This window comes from Dictyostelium discoideum, assembly GCF_000004695.1.
Source record: "Dictyostelium discoideum AX4 chromosome 2 chromosome, whole genome shotgun sequence".
NCBI classification, from domain to species: Eukaryota; Evosea; class Eumycetozoa; order Dictyosteliales; family Dictyosteliaceae; genus Dictyostelium; species Dictyostelium discoideum.
In genome coordinates, this window is record NC_007088.5 from 3,288,451 (window position 1) to 3,310,244 (window position 21,794).

The following is a 21,794-nucleotide window of genomic DNA, read 5'->3' on the forward strand; positions in this document are numbered from 1 at the left end:
AATAAAAATAAATGGGGGTGTTAAAAAACAAAAAATAACCACAAACACTTCTTTAAACTGTTTTATTATTTAACAGTTTTTTATTAAATACAATTTTCATTAATTGACCAATTATTATAATCATTTTAAAATTTTCCAATTTTATTCACAATATTTGAATCTATTTTATATCATTTAACATATATTTTGTAAATTAATTCGATTCAAAATTTGTTTTTTTTTTTTTTTTTTTTTTTTTTTTTTTTTTTAATTAATAAATAAAAAATGAGTAATAAATGATTAAAAATAGTTATTTTTAACTTTTCATATATAATTCTTTAATTTCATAAAATATTTCAATGTCAATGATATTATCTGGAAATTGAAAATTTGAATCATTAAAAACTTTGGTCTTGGAGTTTTACCAGCTTTGGTTTTTGGTAATTGATTAACAACTACAATTTTTCTCAAGACTGCTAACGATTCAATATCTTGTGTAATGATATTATTAATTTCAGATTGTAATTTATTTAAATCAATTGAGTTGATTGATCTTGTTTTTGCTTTAAAACTTTTTTTCAATGTATTCTGGGATTGATTCTTCAATTACTTCACCTCCAACCATAAATTCTTTTAAATTTGATAAACCATACTTTGAACGTATAATTGTTCCTTCAGGATCAGTTTTAATAAAGTATCTAATAGTGCTTGCCAATGACAATGCATGTGTCACTTTATGTTTTTCAATGGTATTCCAAAAGTCAACTTCAATATATTTGTTTTTTATAATACCACCTTCATACATTATAAATGTAGATCCAGATGACAACAAGCCTTATAGGGAACCATGAAATGATATCCATCCGACATTTGAAAATGTAAATAATTTTATATTTTCATATTTTTCTGAAATATATCTGTTAAAGTAATTCATACAAACTAAATTTGGACCATTACTTCTTACAACTGCTTTAGCATTACCAGTTGTACCACTTGAATAAATAATATATAGTGGATGACTTGATTCTACTGGTACATATTCATAAAATGGTGATTGATTATTTTCTTTAAGTTTTTTATTTTCATCATACCAACTTAATGTATTTGGTATCGTTGGTATATCTTTTACTTTCTTTAAATCTGATTCGCTTGTAATATCATTTCTAAATAAAGTAATTACATTACTTGGTTTAAAAGTTGATAATTCAATAGATTCTTTTAAATTTGTGATGAAATTAATGATTCCATCATTAAAAATACCATAGTTTGTTGTAATTATTAATTTTGGTGTAATTGTTTCAATTCTATCTATTAAACTTTTAACTGAATAACCATCGAATAATACACAATGAGTTGCACCATTATGAGTACATGATAAAATTGCAATTGGTGCTTCAACCGTATTTGCCATATATATTAAAACATTATCATTTTTTGAAATATTTAAATTTAAAAGTACTCTTGAAAATTCACATACTTTTTCATATAATTGATGATATGTTAATTTTACAGTTTTCTTTAAATATGGACATTCATAAATTAATGCATCTTGATCTCTTTTTAATGGATTTTGAACTTGTTTATCTTTATTTTTAGACTTGTTTCATATAAATTATAACATGTATTTAATTCACCCTTTAAACCAATCTGGATACATTTCATCACCACTATAAACTTTATCATACATTTTATCCCTTTTAAAAATATTAGTTTTTGTTTATATTTTTTATATAAAGAAAAAAATGTATTATCTTACCAAAAAACATTCTTTTTTGCAACTTCATCCCAAAAAGCCTCAGGAAAAGAATTTGCATAATTGAAATCATTTAAATTATTAAAAGGATCACTAAGTTTAAACATTCTTATTTTATTAATTTAAAAAAAAAATTAAATTTAAAATTAAATATTAATAATTTATATAATTGTATTAAAAAAAAAAATTAAAAATTATAATTATAATAAAATAAAAAAAATAAAAATAACCAAAAAAAAAAGTAATTGGGGTGTAAAAAACAAATTACCACAAACACTTTTAATTTGTTTTGTAATTAAGAAATATTTTTATTATATAAAATATAAAACTTTTCTTAATGATAAAACAGATTAAAAGGAATTTTTACATTTGGATCTCAATTTTTTTCTTTCCAAATATTTTTCTTAGATTACTAATACTGCAATATTAAATAAAAAAAGGAAAAATATCTTTAAAAAATTATAGAAAATTATTATAAAAAAAAAATGACTAAAAACATTGGTTATTGTAGAGTAAAAAATTAAAATATATGAATATTTAAATTTAAAGACAAAACAAAATATGATATATAAATAAAATTTTAATAATTATTTTATTTGCTAATGTTATTATTTTTTGTGAATTTTTAAAAATAATTTTAAAAACAAAAAAAAATGACAATAAATGATTAAAAAAAAAACTGTCAATTTTTTATAAAGATTAATTTTTCATATATAATTCTTTGATTTCATAAAATATTTCAACGTTATTGACATTATCAGGTAATTGAAAATTCGAGTCATTTAAAAACTTTGATATAATTGGTCTTGGAATTTTACCAGTTTTTGTTTTTGGTAATTGATTAACGATTACAATTTTTCTTAAGACCGCTAATGATTCAATATCTTGTTTAATTATATAATTTATTTCATTTTGTAATTTATTTAAATCAATTTGTTGAATTGATTGATCTTGTTGTTGTAGTTGTTTTAAAACCAATAAGGCTATTGGTACACTATAACAAGTTGGATCGTTAATACCAATTGAACAACATTCTAAAACTAATGGATGTTTTAGTATTGATGTTTCAATTGTATTTAATTGAACTTTATTACCACTGATTTTAATTTGATCATCTGATCTTGAAACAATTGTATAGAATCCATTTTCATCTTTAAAACCTAAATCACCAGGATTGTAGTAACCTGGAAATTTTGAAAATAATTGTTTAAACTTTTCATCATTTTTATATAATGTAGTTGCAAAACTTGGTGGCATTGGTAATTTAAATGCGATTTCACCAATTTCGTTAACACCTAATTCTTTACCATCGTCTGAAAATATTGATGGTCTAATGAAAATTGATGGTAAACCAGTTGCGTAGTATGGGATATTAATATGATCAAAACAATATAAATAAGCTATACCAATTTCAGTTTGACCATATCCCCTTGTTGGTTTTATTTTTAACTTTTTTTCAATGTATTCTGGGATTGATTCTTCAATTACTTCACCTCCGACCCATATTTCTTTTAAATTTGATAAATCATACTTTGAACGTATAATTGTTCCTTCAGGATCAGTTTTAATAAAGTATCTAATAGTGTTTGCCAATGATAATGTATGTGTCGCTTTATGTTTTTCAATGGTATTCCAAAAGTCAACTTCAATATGTTTGTTTTTAATAATACCACCTTCATACATTACAAATGTAGATCCAAATGACAACATACCATATAGGAAACCATGAAATGATACCCATCCGACACTTGAAGTTGTCAATAATGTTGTACATTCATATTTTTCTGAAATATATCTGTCAAAGTAATTCATACAAACTAAATTTGGACCATTACTTCTTACAACTGCTTTAGCATTACCAGTTGTACCACTTGAATAAATAATATATAGTGGATGACTTGATTCTACTGGAACATATTCATAAAATGGTGATTGATTATTTTCCTTGAATTTTTTAATTTCATCATACCAACTTAATGTATTTGGTATCGTTGGTATATCTTTTACTTTCTTTAAATCTGATTCGCTTGTAATATCATTTCTAAATAAAGTAATTACATTACTTGGTTTAAAAGTTGATAATTCAATTGCATCTTTTAAATTTGGTGTAAATGTAATAATTTCATCATTAAAAATACCATAGTTTGTTGTAATTATTAATTTTGGTGTAATTGTTTCAATTCTATCTATTAAACTTTTAACTGAATAACCATCGAATAATACACAATGAGTTGCACCAATACGAGCACATGATAACATTGCAATTAATGGTTCTAAAGTATTTGCCATATAAATTAAAACATTATCATTTTTTGAAATATTTAAATTTAAAAGTACTCTTGAAAATTCACATACTTTTTCATATAATTGATAATATGTTAATTTTATAGTTTTCTTTAAATATGGACATTCATAAATTAAAGCGTCTTGATCTCTTTTTAATGGATTTTGAACTTGAATATCTAAAACATTATAACATGTATTTAATTCACCACCTTTAAACCAATCTGGATACATTTCATCACCACTATAAACTTTATCATACATTTTATCCCTTTTAAATATATTAGTTTTTGTTTTTAATTTTTTTTTTTGTAGAAAAATGGATTATCTTACCAAAAAACATTCTTTTTTGCAACTTCATCCCAAAAAGCCTCAGGATAAGAATTTGCATAATTAAAATCATTTAAATAATTAAAAGGATTACTAAGTTTAAACATATTTTAGGTTAAAATTAAATGAATAATTTATATAATTGTAATAAAAAACAATTAAAAATAATAAATAAAATAAAACAAGATTTGAAAAAAAAAAAAAAAAAAAAAAAAAAATTGGGGTGTTGAAAAAAAAAAACAAATAACTACAAACACTTTTGAGCTGTTTAATAATAAAAAAAACAAGATTTTAAAAAAAATTAAAAAAATAAAAAAATTTTAAACACAAATAAAAAAAAAAAAACAATAAATGGTTTTAAAAAAAAAAAACTTGTTTTTTATAAAGACTAATTAATTTTCGTATATAATTCTTTGATTTCATAAAATATTTCAACATTACTGATGTTATCGGGTAATAGAAAATTTGAATCATTTAAAAACTTTGATATAATTGGTCTTGGAATTTTACCAGTTTTTGTTTTTGGTAATTGATTAACAATTACAATTTTTCTTAAGACTGCTAATGATGCAATATCTTGTGTAATGATATTATTAATTTCAGAGTGTAATTTATTTAAATCTATTTGTCGAGTTGACTGATCTTGTTGCTGTTGTTGTTGTTGTTTTAAAACTAATAAGGCTATTGGTACACTATAACAAGTTGGATCGTTAATACCAATTGAACAACATTCTAAAACTGATGGATGTTTTAGTATTGATGTTTCAATTGTATTTAATTGAACTTTATTACCACTGATTTTAATTTGATCATCTGATCTTGAAACAATTGTATAAAATCCATTTTCATCTTTAAAACCTAAATCACCAGGATTGTAGTAACCTGGAAATTTTGAAAATAATTGTTTAAACTTTTCATCATTTTTATAAAATGTAGTTGCAAAACTTGGTGGCATTGGTAATTTGAATGCGATTTCACCAATTTCGTTAACACCTAATTCTTTACCATCGTCTGAAAATATTGATGGTCTAATGAAAATTGATGGTAAACCAGTTGCGTAGTATGGGATATTAATATGACCAAAACAATATAAATAAGTTATACCAATTTCAGTTTGACCATATCCCCTTGTTGATTTTATTTTTAACTTTTGTTCAATGTATTCTGAAATTGATTCTTCAATTGGTTCACCACCAATCCATATTTCTTTTAAATTTGATAAATCATACTTTGAACGAAGGATTGTTCCTTCAGGATCAGTTTTAATAAGGTATCTAATAGCGCTTGCCAATGATAATGCATGTGTTACTTTATGTTTTTCAATGGTATTCCAAAGGTCAACTTCAATATGTTTATTTTTTATAATACCACCTTCATACATTACAAATGTAGATCCAAATGACAACATACCATATAGGAAACCATGAAATGATACCCATCCAACACTTGAAGTTGTCAATAATGTTGTACTTTGATTATTTTCTGAAATATATCGGTTAAAGTAATTCAAACAAACCATATGTGAACCATTACTTCTTACAACTGCTTTAGAATTTCCAGTTGTACCACTTGTATATATTATGTATAATGGATGACTTGATTCTACTGGAACATATTCATAAAATGGTGATTGATTATTTTCCTTGAATTTTTTAATTTCATCATACCAACTTAATGTATTTGGTATCGTTGGTATATCTTTTACTTTCTTTAAATCTGATTCGCTTGTAATATCATTTCTAAATAAAGTAATTACATTACTTGGTTTAAAAGTTGATTGTTCAATTGCATCTTTTAAATTTGGTGTAAATGTAATGATTTCATCATTTAATATACCATAGTTTGTTGTAATTATTAATTTTGGTGTAATTGTTTCAATTCTATCTATTAAACTTTTAACCGAATAACCATCGAATATTGTGCAATGAGTTGCACCAATACGAGCACATGATAACATTGCAATTAAAGGCTCCAATGTATTTGCCATATAAATTAAAACATTATCATTTTTTGAAATATTTAAATTTAAAAGTACTCTTGAAAATTCACATACTTTTTCATATAATTGATAATATGTTAATTTAACAGTTTTCTTTAAATATGGACATTCATAAATTAAAGCATCTTGATCTCTTTTTAATGGATTTTGAACTTGTCTATCTAAAACATTATAACATGTATTTAATTCACCACCTTTAAACCAATCTGGATACATTTCATCACCACTATAAACTTTATCATACATTTTATCCCTTTTTTATTTTATTTTAAAAAAAAAAATTGTTATTTTAATTAGTAATTATTAATATATAAAAAAAAATAAACAAATAATTACCATTTAATTAATTTCTTTGCAACTTCATCCCAAAAAGCTTCTGGCTCATTATTTGCATAAGTTTTATCATTTAAATAATCAAATGGTTCGCTTAGTCTATACATTCTTTTAATATAAGTATTAATAATAATAAAAAAAAAAAAAACTATTGAATATGGAAGAAGAAAGAAAAAAAAAAAAAAAAAAAAAAAAAAAAAAGAAATAATAAAAAAAATGATATGTGATATTAATAAAATAAAATTAAAAATAACTAATAAATTTTATAGTATCATTAATTGATCCAATAATTATTATTATTATTACTATTTACAAAACAAATATAAAAAAAGTCTGAATAATAACCACTGACACCCACATACACTGAAAAATACAGAAATAGAAATAATAATTTAATAATAATTTTAATTGAAAAAAAAAAACAAACACATACCCAAAAATTCAAACTGTTTTATTTATAAAAGATTCTTTAATTTCTAAAAATAATTCATAGTCATTAATATTACTTGGCAAAACAAAATTGATATCATTTAATAATTTTGATAATATTGATCTTGTATTTTTTCCACTTTTTGTCTTTGGTATTTTCTTAACAACTATTATTCTTCTTAATATTGATGATTATCAATATCATTTGAAATTATCATATTTATTTCTTTTTCTAATTCTTTTAATTCAATTGGATTATTATTTTGATTATTTTGATTATTTTGATTATTTTGATTATTTTGATTATTTAATATTAGAATACCAATTGGTACAGTCAAGAATTCTACATCTTTAATACCAATACAACAACATTCTAAAACCAATGGATGTTTTAAAACTGAAATTTCAATTGTATTTAATTGTACTTTATTTGATTTAATTTTTATTTGATCATCTGATCTTGAAACGATTGTAAAATTATTATCTTGGTCTTTAAATGCCAAATCACCTGAAAAATAATAATAACCTTTTTCCATATTCAATAAATTTGTTTTGAATAATTTTTTAAATTGTTCATTATTTTTATAAAAGGTTAATGCAAATCCAGGTGGTAAAGGTAATTTAAATACCAACTCTCCAATTTCATTTTTATTTAATGATTTTTTACCACTACTCGTACCACTATCACTACCACTACTACTACCACTACAAACACTATTACCACCACCAACATCACTATTATTATAACAAACTTCCTCTTCTTCTTCTTCAGAGAGTATGAATGATTTTAAAGAAGGAGTTGGCTGACCAATTACCATTATATTACCTCTACCACTACTACTACCACTACCACTACCACTACCACTACCACTACCACTACCACTACCACAACCACTACCACTACCACTACCACTACCACTACCACTACCACTACCACTACCACTACCACTACCACTACTGTTACTATTACTGCTAACATTGGATCTGTTTGATTTTTTAAAATCAAATAAATATATATTACCAGTTTCAGTTTGACCATATATATTTGAAGCAGATTTTTTTAATTTGTTTTCAATATAATTTGCAACTGATTTTTCAACTACATCAGCACCAACTAAAATTGTATTTAAACTTGATAAATTATAATTTGATAATATAAACTCTGCATTTGGGTCATCTTTAATTAAAAGTCTAATTGATTTAGGACCAATAAAAAATTTGTTTACCTTATGTTTTTCAATAACTTTCCAAAGTTGATACTTGATTTGATTTAATTCACAAATTCCACCTTCAAACATTATAAAAATATTCCCTGTTGATAATAATGAATATAGAAAACCATGAAATGTTACCCAACCAATACTTGAATGTGAAAAGAATTTAATTAAATCTGAATTAGTATTATTATTATTAACTTCATCATTTAAAAACATACATCTACATGTATATTTAACACCAACTAAATGTGGACCATTACTTCTTACAACTGCTTTAGCGTTACCAGTTGTACCACTTGTATATAGAATATATAATGGATGACTTGAATCTACTGGTATATAATCATAAAATGGTGATTGATTATTTTCTTTGAATTTTTTAATTTCATCATACCAACTTAATGTATTTGGTATCGTTGGTATTGTTTCAATTATTGTTTTTAAAGTTAAATTTGCATTATAATCACCATCATCTCTATTATGTATAATTATATGATTTGGTTTAAAATTTGATTGTTCAATTGCTTCTTTTAAATTTGGTGTAAATGTAATAATTTCATCATTTGAAATACCATAATTTGTTGTGATAATCAATTTTGGTGTAATTGTTTCAATTCGATCTATTAAACTTTTAACTGAATAACCATCAAATAATGTACAATAAGTTGCACCAATACGAGCACATGATAACATTGCAATTGGTGCTTCAACTGTATTTGCCATATAAATTATAACGTTATCATTTTTTGAAACATTTAAATTTAAAAGTGCTCTTGAAAATTCACATACTTTTTCATATAATTGATAGTATGTTAGTTTAATTGTTTTCTTTAAAAATGGACATTCATAAATTAATGCATCTTGATCTCTTTTTGCAGGATTTTTAATATGAATATCTAAAACGTTATAACATGTATTTAATTCACCACCTTTAAACCAATCTGGATAAATTTCATCACCACTATAAACTTTATCATACATTCTATCCCTTTTTTTTTATTATTATTTAAAATTTTAAATTGTATGTGTTAAAAAATTATTTTATTTAAAAATACTTTTAAAAATTATAAAATTGTTACTGAATACAAACCAATGAACGAAATTCTTAGCAACTTCATCCCAAAATTCTATTGGTTGGTTATTTGAAAAGCTGAAGTCTTTGTCATAATTAAATGGTTCACTTAATCTATTCATTTTTTTTTATTATTATTATTGTATTATTCAATTAAATGATGATATATTTGAATTCATTTTTTTTTTTTTTTTTTTTTTTTTAATAAAAGGTTTAAAGAAAAAAAAACAAAAAAAACAAATGAATTTATTATATTATTTATATATTTTTAACATTGTTCTTTAATTTATTAATAAAATAATAAACTTCAAACAATTTTTTTTTTTTTTTTTAGTTATTTTTTATTTGGGCACCAAAAATAAAAATTTAGGTGTTTTTTGATGTTGAAACTTTTTTTTTAATAACTATTACCAACATAATATATTTTCGTCTTTAAAAAAAAAAAAAATCAGTTTTTTTTTTTTTTTTTTAATGACCTGTTTTTTGTCTTTTCGGAATTTGAGGTGTTTTTATTTTCAAATAAAAAAATGGCTTTTTAAAAAAAAATAATAAAAAAAAAAGTGAAAATAAAAATAATAACCAGATTGGTCATTAACCCTTTTGTAATATTATTAGTGCAAACAAGATTCGGATGAAAAGCTTTTTTATTTTTTTTTTTTAATTTTTTTTGGAAGTTTGGATAAATTATTTAAAATTAAAATAAGAGGAATTTATGGACCACCACAAGAACCAGATTGACAAACAGATTTACCTTTTGCAATATTTTTAGTACAATCAAGGTTTGGATTTAAAGCTTTGAAACGAGTTTCACTTAAAAGGAACATTGAAGCAGCAGATGAACAAGACATACTTGATGGAATTTGACAAGTGTTACCACATTCATTACCTTGATCAACACAATTATCAGGTGTTTTTAAACATGCTCCAGTGGTGCCATTAAAGAAAGCGGTTGTATCAACGGCATAGGTTGAAAGTGGATCAATGATAAATTGGGTTGATGAAAGTGTTAAAGCAACCTCACAATTGGTAGTACCAGAATGAATAGTACTTGGACCAATCCAAGCATCCATATGATATTTTCCATTACTGTCCCATTCATTTTCACATTCTTCACATGAATCTTCCATAATGAAATATTTCTTATAAGCTGCTACATATACTTTCTTACCAGCTGATAACCATGCAGTTGATGCTGCAACTGTGATTGGATTAGCATATGTACCTAAACCACCTGCACTAGAATGTAATCCTGGATATGCAATTTCACCACTTGGTGGACAATTATCACCAGCAGCATAAAATGTTAATTCACCAGTAACTATACATATTTTAAAAAATAAAATAAAATAAATCTTAATATATTTTTTTTTTTTTTAATTTTACAAAATTAAAATTTTTACCTTTTTTTTCTGCTTGAGAAGAAATAAATAAAACTGATGCAAGGAATAATAATGATTTGAGTAATTTCATTTTTTTTATTTTAATAATTAAATGATTTTTGTTTATGATTTTTTTTTTCAAAAAAAGTCCAGTATTTATACTAAAAAAAAAAATAAAAAAAAAAACTTATTATCTTTTATTATTATTTTAATAATTTTATTGTAATCATTTTGTTAAAAAAAAAAAAAAAAAATTAATTGAACTAATATTATTCTTTTTAGACTTTTAACTATATAAATCAAAAGCTATAGATTTAAAAATCTTTTTTATCATTTTCTTATCTAAATTGTAACCTTTTAAAATTATTTTTTTTTTTTTTTTTTTTTTTTTTTTTTTTTCACAAACAAGATTCTTTAATGTGAAATTAGTTATCGGGGGAGCTATTCCAAAAACAAAAATAAAAAATAAAAATAAATAAAATAAAAAATAAACAAATGGTATTAAATTAATATCAATAATTTGGATTAAAATTGATTAGTTTTTTTTTTTGAAAAAAAAAAAATAAAATCTCGACTAAACCACAGTCCAAAAATTGGTTCAGTGAAATTGAATTAAAAAAAAAAAAGTGATGATAGAAATTCTGACTATTATTAGTGATTTTTAGAATATCCAATCAACCTCCTTTGTAGTTTTTTTTTTTTTTTTAAAAAATAATAAAAATTATAATGACAATAATAATAATAATAATAATAATAATAATAATAATAATAATAATAATAATAATAATAATAATAATAATAATAATAATAATAATAATAAAATAAATCAGAGAATTAAACTAAAAATATTTATCAAATTGAGAAAAAATAAATTTCGTTTTTAAACTTTTTAAGGTTATTCGCATATAAAAAAAAGAGACCACAAGATATTTTTCACTTAATGATGAAAATTTTACATCCACCCTTATTTTTTTTTTAATTTTTTTTTTTTTTTAATTTTTTTTTTCTCGCTTTGAGTCAAAACCACTTATTTTTATTACAACTTTTTTTAATTTTTAATTTTTAATCAAGATCACTTAATTAATCACTTTTTTTAAAGTTTTTTAATTTCTTATTATGTTTTTTTTTTTATTATTATCTCATTAAAAATAAAAAATAAAGATAAAAAAAAAAAAATAAAAAAAAAAAAAATAAATAAAATAAATAAATGTCATATTACAAAGATGAAATTTTAAACTCTTTAAATTTATCAGATTTTTGTTATGAAAAAGATGATTCAACAATAATTAAAAAATTTAATGAAAATTTTGAAACTCATGATATTGAAAGAGTAATTAGAGGTGAGATTGAATGTAGTGGTCAAGTTTTTATAATTGGATATCGTGAAAAAGATATTAATAATAATAGTGAATTTAAAAGAAGGAATACCTATTATGTATCATTTAGAGGTACAGAATTTAATTTTAGTGATATTACAACCGATTTAAATAGTATTAAAGAATTTAAAGAAAAACAAGGTACATATCATAAAGGATTTCTTAAAAGGACAATAGGATTTCCAATTCAAATTATAATTCAATGGTTAGAGAATGGTGATAATGTAATATTCTCAGGACATAGTTTAGGTGGATCAGTATCACAAATTTTAACAATATCTATAATTTTACAAATATCAAAAAATAAACTTGAAACCATTTTAAAAAATTCACAAATTCTATGTATTACATTTGGGTCACCATTAATTGGAAATACTGATTTATTAAAAACATTAGAAGATAATCAAATTTTAAATTATAATATATTTCATTCAATTATTCATAGAAATGATCCAATACCAAAATTGCAAGGTTTAAATAATTTTGTTAATAATAATATGTTATCAATTGCAAAGAATACAATTTGTTGGTTATTTGAATTTGATAGAATTAAAATTGATGGAATTATAAATTCATTTTATCAAACATTATCAGAATCTTCAAAATCTAGTTTAAATTCAAAATTTAATTTTATGGCAGATTTAAATTCAGTAATTGGTTTATATCATATCATTCAACATGATTTATATATTGATAATAATAATAATAATAATAATAATAATAATAATAATAATAATAATAATAATAATAATAATAATAATAATAATAATAATAATTATAGTTTTATAAAATCATTATGCCATAAAAATGATTTAAATGAATTAAATGAATTTTTTAAATTTAATCATGAAAATTTCTCAAAAATTCTATTTCATAAATTATCAACTTATAGAGATATTTTGATTTATGAATTAATAACATCAAAAGTATTAAAAAATTCAACAACAACAACAACAATAATATCAAATAAAGTAAAACCAATGGTAGATTTAATTCCTATTATTAAAAGTGTTTCAATTAACAAAAGTAATAAAAAAAATGAATTGATTACAATTGTTGGTGAAAATTTATGTTTTATTTCTATAAATACATTGAAATTAATTTATAGTGATGGAACAAAGGATATTTTATTGAAATCAATAATTCAAAAGAGTAATAATCAAATTGTTATTGACGCTACTGACATACCAACTGGCAATTTAAAATCACTTCAATTTAAATCAAATTTTAAATATAATAACACAAGTAGTAATAATGAAATTTATTTACAACAAATTTAATTTTTTTTTTAGCTACTCATAATTCTGGAAAAAAAAAAAAAAAAAAAAAAAAAAAAAAAAGTAAAAAGTAATTGGGTACCGTGACCGACTGACAACAAGCACATCATAAACCTTACTTTTCGCCGCTTTAGTGCTGGAAATTTTATATCCGACCTGCCAACTTTTTAGATACTTTTTTTTTTTTTTCAAATGCACGAGTTTTTTGGGCATTAAGTTTTTTCGTCTTAGAGGGGTTGCCGGAAAAAAAAAAGTGAAAAAATACTTTTTTTTTTCCACCTTACCAAACCTAAAAATATTGGATAAAATAAACAAATTTTTGAAAAAAAAAAAAAAAAAAAAAATATTTGTTTATCTAATGCATTATAAAAATAATAATAATAATTATAATTATTATTTAAAAAAAAGGAGAAAGGTTAAAAATGAAATTTTTTATTTTAATTTTTATTTGTTTAATGGTTACAACATATGTTTTTGGATTTAAATATACAAAAATTGAAGTCCATAATTTATATGATGACAATTGTTCATTGCAACCCTATGAAATTGTTTATCAATTAAATGGATGGTGCGTAGATGGTAATACTAATATCGAATGTAACGAAGATGGAACAGTGATTACACAAAATGTTTTTGGTACTAATAGTGGTTGTAAAGGTGCAAAAACAGGTAATATTACAAATGCCAGTGGTACATGTGCATTTGAGAATGTAGTTTATTCATGTGTTGATGATTTCGAAATTCCTGAAAATACATTAGTCAGTGTAGTTACAAATGGTAAATGTGAAAATGATCCAAGTTGGAAAGATGATATTGGTTTAATTGGTTATGAATACTTGAATCAATGTATTCAAAATTATAAAGGTGCTTTTGAATTAACTTGTAATTCTTCAATTCCATATAAAAATATTTACAATTCCACAAGTGTTTGTAATACTGTTCCAACTGGTTATGGATGGTTTAGTCCAAATGAATGTTCAAAAAATGATCCAACTTTTTACTATTGTAATGTTTAAAAATTTAAAACAAATTTTAAATAAATAAATAAAAAAAAAAAAAAAAAATATATATATATATATTAGCGTTTTAAAACACCACTATTTTTATTTTTTATTTGCATTAAAATGAATTTAAATAAAAAAAAAAAAAATGAAAAATAAAAATAAAATTTGAAAAAACAGATAAAGATGAAGATATGGATAATTAATTTATTTTATTTTATTTTATTTATTTTTTTTTTCAAACCTAAAAATATTCCAAAACATTCTTTACGACTTTTTTTTAGGTCAAACGAATCCCGAAAAACAAAAGAAGAAAAAAATTAAAATAAAATCGAAAAATAATAAAATTAAAAATAAAATAAATTAAAATAAAAATAAAAAAAAAAAAAAAAATTAAAATAAAAACGTGCTAAAAAAAAAAAAAAAAAAACTAGTCTTTAAAGTTATTTATATATACAATCCTAGGTGACAACATTATTATAGGGATGAATTAATTACAACAAATAAATATTCAAACATGAACGAAATAGAAGTTGATAATTTATCTCATACCAATAAAAATGTTGCAACTGATAATATTAATAATAACAATAATGATATAGAATTAGAAACAATACCAAACGATAGTAATAATAGTAATAATAATAATAATAATAATAATAATAATAATAATAATAATAATAATAATAATAATAATAATAATAATAGTAATAGTAACGATATAGAATTAGAAACAGAACCTAATAATAGTAATAATAATAATAATAATAATAATAATAATAATAATAATAATAATAATAATAATAATAATAATAATAATAATAATAATAATAATAATAATAAAAATGAAAATAATAATAAAATTAAAAATGAAAAAATAAATATATTATTATCAATTAAGTTATATTTTATTCAATATTTTAAGAAATGGAAAGGTGGAGAGAAATCACCAGTTAGAGCAGATCTTGAAGAGATTGGATGGTCATGGTTATCTTCATTTATTGGTATATTGGTATTAGCATTATTACATTATAGGGTAACTGTTGAAAAAGAGACTATATTTTTACTAGGTTCATTTGCAGCATCTGCTGTATTAATTTTTGGTGCTCCAAAATCACCATTAGCTCAACCAAGAAATTTAGTACTTGGACATATAGTATCAGCAACTGTTGGTTCAATCATTAGAGTTGCATTGGTTTATACAAATGCTCAAACTGAAGTAGCATGTGCTTTAGCGGTCAGTTTAGCAATTGTCGGAATGCATTTCACAAAATCAATACATCCACCTGGTGGTGCCACTGCCTTGATTTGTGTTATGAGTGCCGAGCAACGTTGGAGAGGTTTTTATTATATATTCGTACCTGTGGCATCAGGTTCTTTAACAATGTTATTAACTGCATTAATTGTTAATAATTTTGCAAGAAAAAGAAAGTATCCTGTATTTTGGTGGTAATTAAATTAATAATAATAATAATAATAAATAATAATAATAATAAATAATAATAATAATAAATAATAATAATAAATAATAATAATAGTTAGTAATAATAAAATAAAAAAATTTAAATTATATGTTATACACCCCCACAATTTGTAATTATCCTTATTTTTTAATTTATTTTTTATTTTATCTGATTGGTTCAAAATTTAAATAAAGATAATAATAATAAAAAAAAATTAAAAATAAATTAATTAATATTGTATATCGCAGTTAATAGTGGTTATAAATCTACACCAGATTTAATAATTGTTTTCCACCTTTTTTTTTTTTACTTTTATTATTTATTTTATTTTATTATTTAGTTATTATTTTTTTTAAACTTTTTTTATATAAAACTATTATTTGTTTTATTTTAATATCATTTTATTTAATAATACATATATTACCTTATAAAAATGTATAAGTTTAATTATGAAAATGATATTGATTTTGCAAATAACCAACCAATAGAATTTTGGGATGAAGTTGCAAAGGATTTAGTTCATTGGTAAGTTTTTTTTATTTTTCTAAATTGTCTTGACAAAAAACTAATAATTTAAAAATAAAAGGGATAAAATGTATGAAAAAGTTTATAGTGATGATGAAATATATCCAGATTGGTTTAAAGGTGGTGAATTAAATACATGTTATAATGTTTTAGATATTCATATTAAAAATCCAGAAACAAGAGATCAAGATGCATTAATTTATGAATGTCCATATTTAAAGAAAACTGTAAAATTAACTTATTATCAATTATATGAAAAAGTATGTGAATTTTCAAGAGTACTTTTAAATTTAAATATATCAAAAAATGATAATGTTTTAATTTATATGTCAAATACATTAGAACCATTAATTGCAATGTTATCATGTGCTCGTATTGGTGCAACTCATTGTGTGTTATTCGATGGTTATTCAGTTAAAAGTTTAATAGATAGAATTGAAACAATTACACCAAAATTAATAATTACAACAAATTATGGTATTTTTAATGATGAAATTATTAATTTCATACCAAATTTAAAAGAATCAATTGAATTATCAACTTTTAAACCAAGTAATGTAATTACTTTATTTAGAAATGATATTACAAGCGAATCAGATTTAAAGAAAGTAAATGATATACCAACGATACCAAATACATTAAGTTGGTATGATGAAATTAAAAAATTCAAAGAAAATAATCAATTACCATTTTATGAATATGTACCAGTAGAATCAAGTCATCCATTATATATACTATATACAAGTGGTACAACTGGTAATTCTAAAGGGGCTGTTAGAAGTAATGGTCCACATTTAGTTGGTATTAAATATCAAACATTGATACAAAAGGGTAAAACAAAAGTAGTATTTTATCATACAAGTGTTGGGTGGATATCAATTCATAATGCTTTTAATGGTTTATTATCACTTGGATATACATTGGTTATGTTTGAAGGTGGGCTTACTAAAACAAAACATATGGAAGATGATATTTGGGAAGTTATTGAAAGAAATAAAGTAACTTGTGCATCCATAATGGCTAAAGCAATTAGATACTTAATTAAAGTTGATCCTGAATGTAAAAATTTACATTCAAAGTATGATTTATCAAATTTAAAAGAAATAATAGTTGGTGGAGAACCAATTGAAGAATCAATTCCAAATTATATTCAAGAGAAATTAAAAGTAAAGTCAATTCGTGTATACGGTCAAACTGAAACTGGAGCATGTTATTTTTATTGTTATGATTATAAAAATTTAAAAATTCCTATTAACACAAGTGGCTTTCCATTTTCATCTTTAAAAGCAATGATTTTTTCAGATGATGGCAAAGAATTAGGTGTTAATGAAATTGGAGAGCTTGTATTTAAATTACCATTACCACCAAGTTTTGCAACTACATTTTATAAAAATGATGAAAAGTTTAAACAATTATTTACAAAATTCCCAGGTTACTATAACCCTGGTGATTTAGGATTTAAAGATGAAAATAATTGTTATGGTGTTGTTTCAAGATCAGATGATCAAATTAAAATCAGTGGTAATAAAGTTCAATTAAATAAAATTGAAACATCAATTTTAAAACATCCATTAGTTTTAGAATGTTGTTCAATAGGTATTTATAATCCAGATTGTTATAATGTACCAATAGCTTTTTTAGTTTTAAAACAACAAGAAGATCAATCAATTCAACAAATTGATTTAAATAAATTACAATCTGAAATTAATATAATCATTTCAAAAGATATAGAAAATTTTGCAATTTTAAGAAAAACTTTAATAGTTACACAAATACCGAAAACCAAAGCTGGTAAAATTCAAAGACAAATCATTTCTAAATATTTAAATGATATAAATTATGAATTACCAGATAATGTTTGTGATGTTGAAATCTTTTATAAAATCAAGGATTTATATAATAATGTTAAATAGTAATAATAATAATAATAATAATAATAATAATAATAATAATAATAATAATAATAATAATAATAGTAATAATAATAATAATAATAAAAATAAAATAATAATAATAATAATAAAATAATAATAATAGGTTCATTTGCAGCATCTACTGTATTAATTTTTGGAGCACCAAATCACCATTAGCTCAACCAAGAAATTTAGTATTTCGACATATAGGTTCAATCATTAGAGTGCATTTGGTTTATACAAATGCTCAAACTGAAGTAGCACTCTTTAGCGGTCAGTTTAGCAATTGTCGGGATGCATTTCACAAAATCAATACATCCACCCGGTGGTGCCACTGCCTTAATTTGTGTTATGAGTGCTGAACAATGCTGAAGAGGTTTTTATTATATATCCTTACCTGTGGCATCGGGTTCTTTAGGAATGTTACTAACCTCATTAATTGTTAATAATTTTACAAGAAAGAGAAAGTATCTGTATTTTGGTGGTAATTAAATTAATAATAATAATAATAATAAATAATAATAATAATAATAAATAATAATAATAATAATAATAATAAAAATAAAAATAGCTAGTAATAATAAAATAAAAATATTTAAATTATATCTTATACACCCCAATTTGTAATTCATCTTTATTTTTTTATTTTATCTTATTGGTTCAAAATTTAAATAAAGATAAGATACATAATAAAATTTTTTAAAAAATTAAATACATGTTATAATGTTTTAGATATTCATATGAAAAATCCATTAAAAATAGATCAAGATGCATTAATTTATGAATGTCCGTATTAAAGTTTTTTTTTTTCAATGTTTTTGAACCAATAGGATAATATTAATTATTACAAATATATGTAAAAAAAGGTTATAAATCCCATACCCAATTTGTTAATTGTTTTAAACTTTTTTTTTTTTATGTACCATTATTTTTTTTTTTATTATTATTTTATTTTATTAATATCGTTTAATTTAATAAAAAAATGTATAAATTTAACTATGAAAATGAAATTGATTTAGCAAATAACAGACCAATAGAATTTTGGGATGAAGTTGCAAAGGATTTAGTTTATTGGTAAGTTTTTATTTCTTTTTTTTATTTTTTCAATTGTCATTGCAAAAAACTAATAATTTAAAATTAAAAAAAAAGGGATAGAATGTATGATAAAGTTTATAGTGGTGATGAAATTTATCCAGATTGGTTTAAAGGTGGTGAATTAAATACATGTTATAATGTTTTAGATATTCATATAAAAAATCCAGAAACAAGAGATCAAACTGCATTAATTTATGAATGTCCATTTTTAAACAAAAATATAAAATTAACCTATTATCAATTTTATGAAAAAGTATGTGAATTTTCAAGAGTACTTTTAAATTTAAATATATCAAAAAATGATAATGTTTTAATTTATATGTCAAATACAATTGAAGCACCAATTGCAATGTTATCATGTGCTCGTATTGGTGCAACTCATTGTGTGTTATTCGATGGTTATTCAGTTAAAAGTTTAATAGATAGAATTGAAACAATTACACCAAAATTAATAATTACAACAAATTATGGTATTTTTAATGATGAAATTATTACATTTACACCAAATTTAAAAGATGCAATTGAATTATCAACTTTTAAACCAAGTAATGTAATTACTTTATTTAGAAATGATATTACAAGCGAATCAGATTTAAAGAAAGTAAATGATATACCAACGATACCAAATACATTAAGTTGGTATGATGAAATTAAAAAATTCAAAGAAATTAATCAATTACCATTTTATGAATATGTTCCAGTAGAATCAAGTCATCCATTATATATAATATATACAAGTGGCACAACTGGTAGTGCTAAAGCAGTTGTTAGAAGTAATGGTCCATATATGGTAGGTATTAAATATCAAACATTGATACAAAAGGGTAAAATAAAAGTTGTGTTTTCTCATACAAGTATTGGCTGGGTATCATTTCATAATCTATTATATGGTTTATTTTCAGTTGGATATACATTAGTTATGTCTGAAGGAGGAGTGACAAAACCAAAACATATGGAAGATGATATTTGGGAAATTATTGAAAGAAATGAAGTAAGTTGTGCATTCACAATGGCTAAAGCAATTAGATACTTAATTAAAGTTGATCCTGATTGTAAAAATTTACATTCAAAGTATGATTTATCTAATTTAAAAGAAATGGTACTTGGTGGAGAACCAATTGAAGAATCAATTTCAAATTATATTCAGGAGAAATTAAAAGTTCAATCAACTCGTGTATATGGTCAAACTGAAACAGGTGTCGTTTATTTTTAGGTTTTGATAATAAAAATTTAAAAATTCCAATTAATACATGTGGAGTTTCATTTCCATCTTTAAAAGCAAAGGTTTTTTCAGATGATGGTAAGGAATTACCTTTGTATGAAATTGGTGAGCTTGTATTTAAATTACCTTTACCACCAGGTTTTACAACTACATTTTATAAAAATGATGAAAAGTTTAAACAATTATTTACAAAATTTCCAGGTTACTATTACCCTGGTGATTTAGGATTTAAAGATGAAAATAATTGTTATGGTGTTGTTTCAAGATCAGATGATCAAATTAAAATCAGTGGTAATAAAGTTCAATTAAATAAAATTGAAACATCAATTTTAAAACATCCATTAGTTTTAGAATGTTGTTCAATAGGTATTAATAATCCAGATTGTTATAATGTACCAATTGGTATATTAGTTTTAAAACAACAAGAAGAAAATCAATCAATTCGACAAATTGATTTAAATAAATTACAATCTGAAATTAATACAATAATATCAAAGGATATAGAAAATTTTGCAATTTTAAGAAAAATTTTAATAGTTCCACAATTACCAAAAACTAAAGTTGGTAAAACTCAAAGACAAATCATTTCTAAATATTTAAATGATACAAATTTTCAATTACCAGATAATGTTTGTGATGTTGAAATCTTTTATAAAATTAAAGATTTATAATAATGTTAAATAATAATAATAATAATAATAATAATAATAATAATAATAATAATAATAATAATAATAATAATAATAATAATAATAATAATAATAATAATAATAATAAATGAGTATCTTTTGAAAGTTTGTTTTTACTAAAAAATTTAAAAATTTTCAAATTTAATATTAAATAAAATTACCAAAAATTAAAAAAGTAAAATATTAACCTCTAATATGGAAAAATTATTAAAAACATTTTTTTTTAATTAGGATTAGAATAGTGTTAAATTAAAAAATTAAAAAAATAAGAAATAAGTTAATATAAAATTCAACCCAATGTATATATAAATTACCCATTGTGGTTTTTACCCCCTCCCCCATGTGTTTTTTTATATTTTAATTTTTAATTAAAAGAATTATTATTAATTTTTTAAAAATTAAAAAAAAAAAAAAAAAAGATAATAATATAAAATTCAAGTACTTGAAAAGGTAAAAAAA

General features: G+C 21.9%; 8 protein-coding genes and 2 pseudogenes across 8 annotated transcripts; 5 read left to right on the plus strand and 5 right to left on the minus strand.

Moving 5' to 3' along the window:
* Window positions 1–302: 302 nt before the first annotated feature.
* DDB_G0273693 lies at window positions 303–1,839 on the minus strand (annotated as a pseudogene; the record flags this gene model as incomplete).
* Window positions 1,840–2,431: 592 nt separating this feature from the next.
* aslI-2 (hypothetical protein) lies at window positions 2,432–4,452 on the minus strand (the record flags this gene model as incomplete). The annotated part of the gene is made up of 2 exons (XM_639372.1): window positions 2,432–4,286; window positions 4,349–4,452. The coding sequence occupies 2 exons, from the start codon at window positions 4,450–4,452 to the stop codon at window positions 2,432–2,434; spliced, it is 1,959 nt and encodes a 652-aa protein (XP_644464.1).
* A 281-nt stretch (window positions 4,453–4,733) lies between these two features.
* Window positions 4,734–6,784, minus strand: aslC-2 (hypothetical protein; the record flags this gene model as incomplete). The annotated part of the gene is made up of 2 exons (XM_639373.1): window positions 4,734–6,597; window positions 6,681–6,784. The coding sequence occupies 2 exons, from the start codon at window positions 6,782–6,784 to the stop codon at window positions 4,734–4,736; spliced, it is 1,968 nt and encodes a 655-aa protein (XP_644465.1).
* Window positions 6,785–7,285: 501 nt separating this feature from the next.
* Window positions 7,286–9,517, minus strand: aslO-2 (hypothetical protein; the record flags this gene model as incomplete). The annotated part of the gene is made up of 2 exons (XM_639374.1): window positions 7,286–9,311; window positions 9,414–9,517. The coding sequence occupies 2 exons, from the start codon at window positions 9,515–9,517 to the stop codon at window positions 7,286–7,288; spliced, it is 2,130 nt and encodes a 709-aa protein (XP_644466.1).
* A 588-nt stretch (window positions 9,518–10,105) lies between these two features.
* DDB_G0273701 (hypothetical protein) lies at window positions 10,106–10,865 on the minus strand (the record flags this gene model as incomplete). Its single annotated transcript, XM_639375.1, has 2 exons — window positions 10,106–10,713; window positions 10,796–10,865. The coding sequence occupies 2 exons, from the start codon at window positions 10,863–10,865 to the stop codon at window positions 10,106–10,108; spliced, it is 678 nt and encodes a 225-aa protein (XP_644467.1).
* A 1,116-nt stretch (window positions 10,866–11,981) lies between these two features.
* On the plus strand, window positions 11,982–13,430 carry DDB_G0273703 (hypothetical protein; the record flags this gene model as incomplete). The annotated part of the gene is made up of 1 exon (XM_639376.1): window positions 11,982–13,430. The coding sequence occupies one exon, from the start codon at window positions 11,982–11,984 to the stop codon at window positions 13,428–13,430; it is 1,449 nt and encodes a 482-aa protein (XP_644468.1).
* A 419-nt stretch (window positions 13,431–13,849) lies between these two features.
* Window positions 13,850–14,443, plus strand: DDB_G0273705 (hypothetical protein; the record flags this gene model as incomplete). The annotated part of the gene is made up of 1 exon (XM_639377.1): window positions 13,850–14,443. The coding sequence occupies one exon, from the start codon at window positions 13,850–13,852 to the stop codon at window positions 14,441–14,443; it is 594 nt and encodes a 197-aa protein (XP_644469.1).
* A 502-nt stretch (window positions 14,444–14,945) lies between these two features.
* Window positions 14,946–15,881, plus strand: DDB_G0273707 (HPP family protein; the record flags this gene model as incomplete). Its single annotated transcript, XM_639378.2, has 1 exon — window positions 14,946–15,881. One exon carries the CDS (start codon window positions 14,946–14,948, stop codon window positions 15,879–15,881), a length of 936 nt encoding a protein of 311 aa, XP_644470.2.
* Window positions 15,882–16,324: 443 nt separating this feature from the next.
* Window positions 16,325–18,329, plus strand: aslG-2 (hypothetical protein; the record flags this gene model as incomplete). Its single annotated transcript, XM_639379.1, has 2 exons — window positions 16,325–16,416; window positions 16,478–18,329. The coding sequence occupies 2 exons, from the start codon at window positions 16,325–16,327 to the stop codon at window positions 18,327–18,329; spliced, it is 1,944 nt and encodes a 647-aa protein (XP_644471.1).
* A 982-nt stretch (window positions 18,330–19,311) lies between these two features.
* On the plus strand, window positions 19,312–21,317 carry DDB_G0273711 (annotated as a pseudogene; the record flags this gene model as incomplete).
* Window positions 21,318–21,794: the final 477 nt, after the last annotated feature.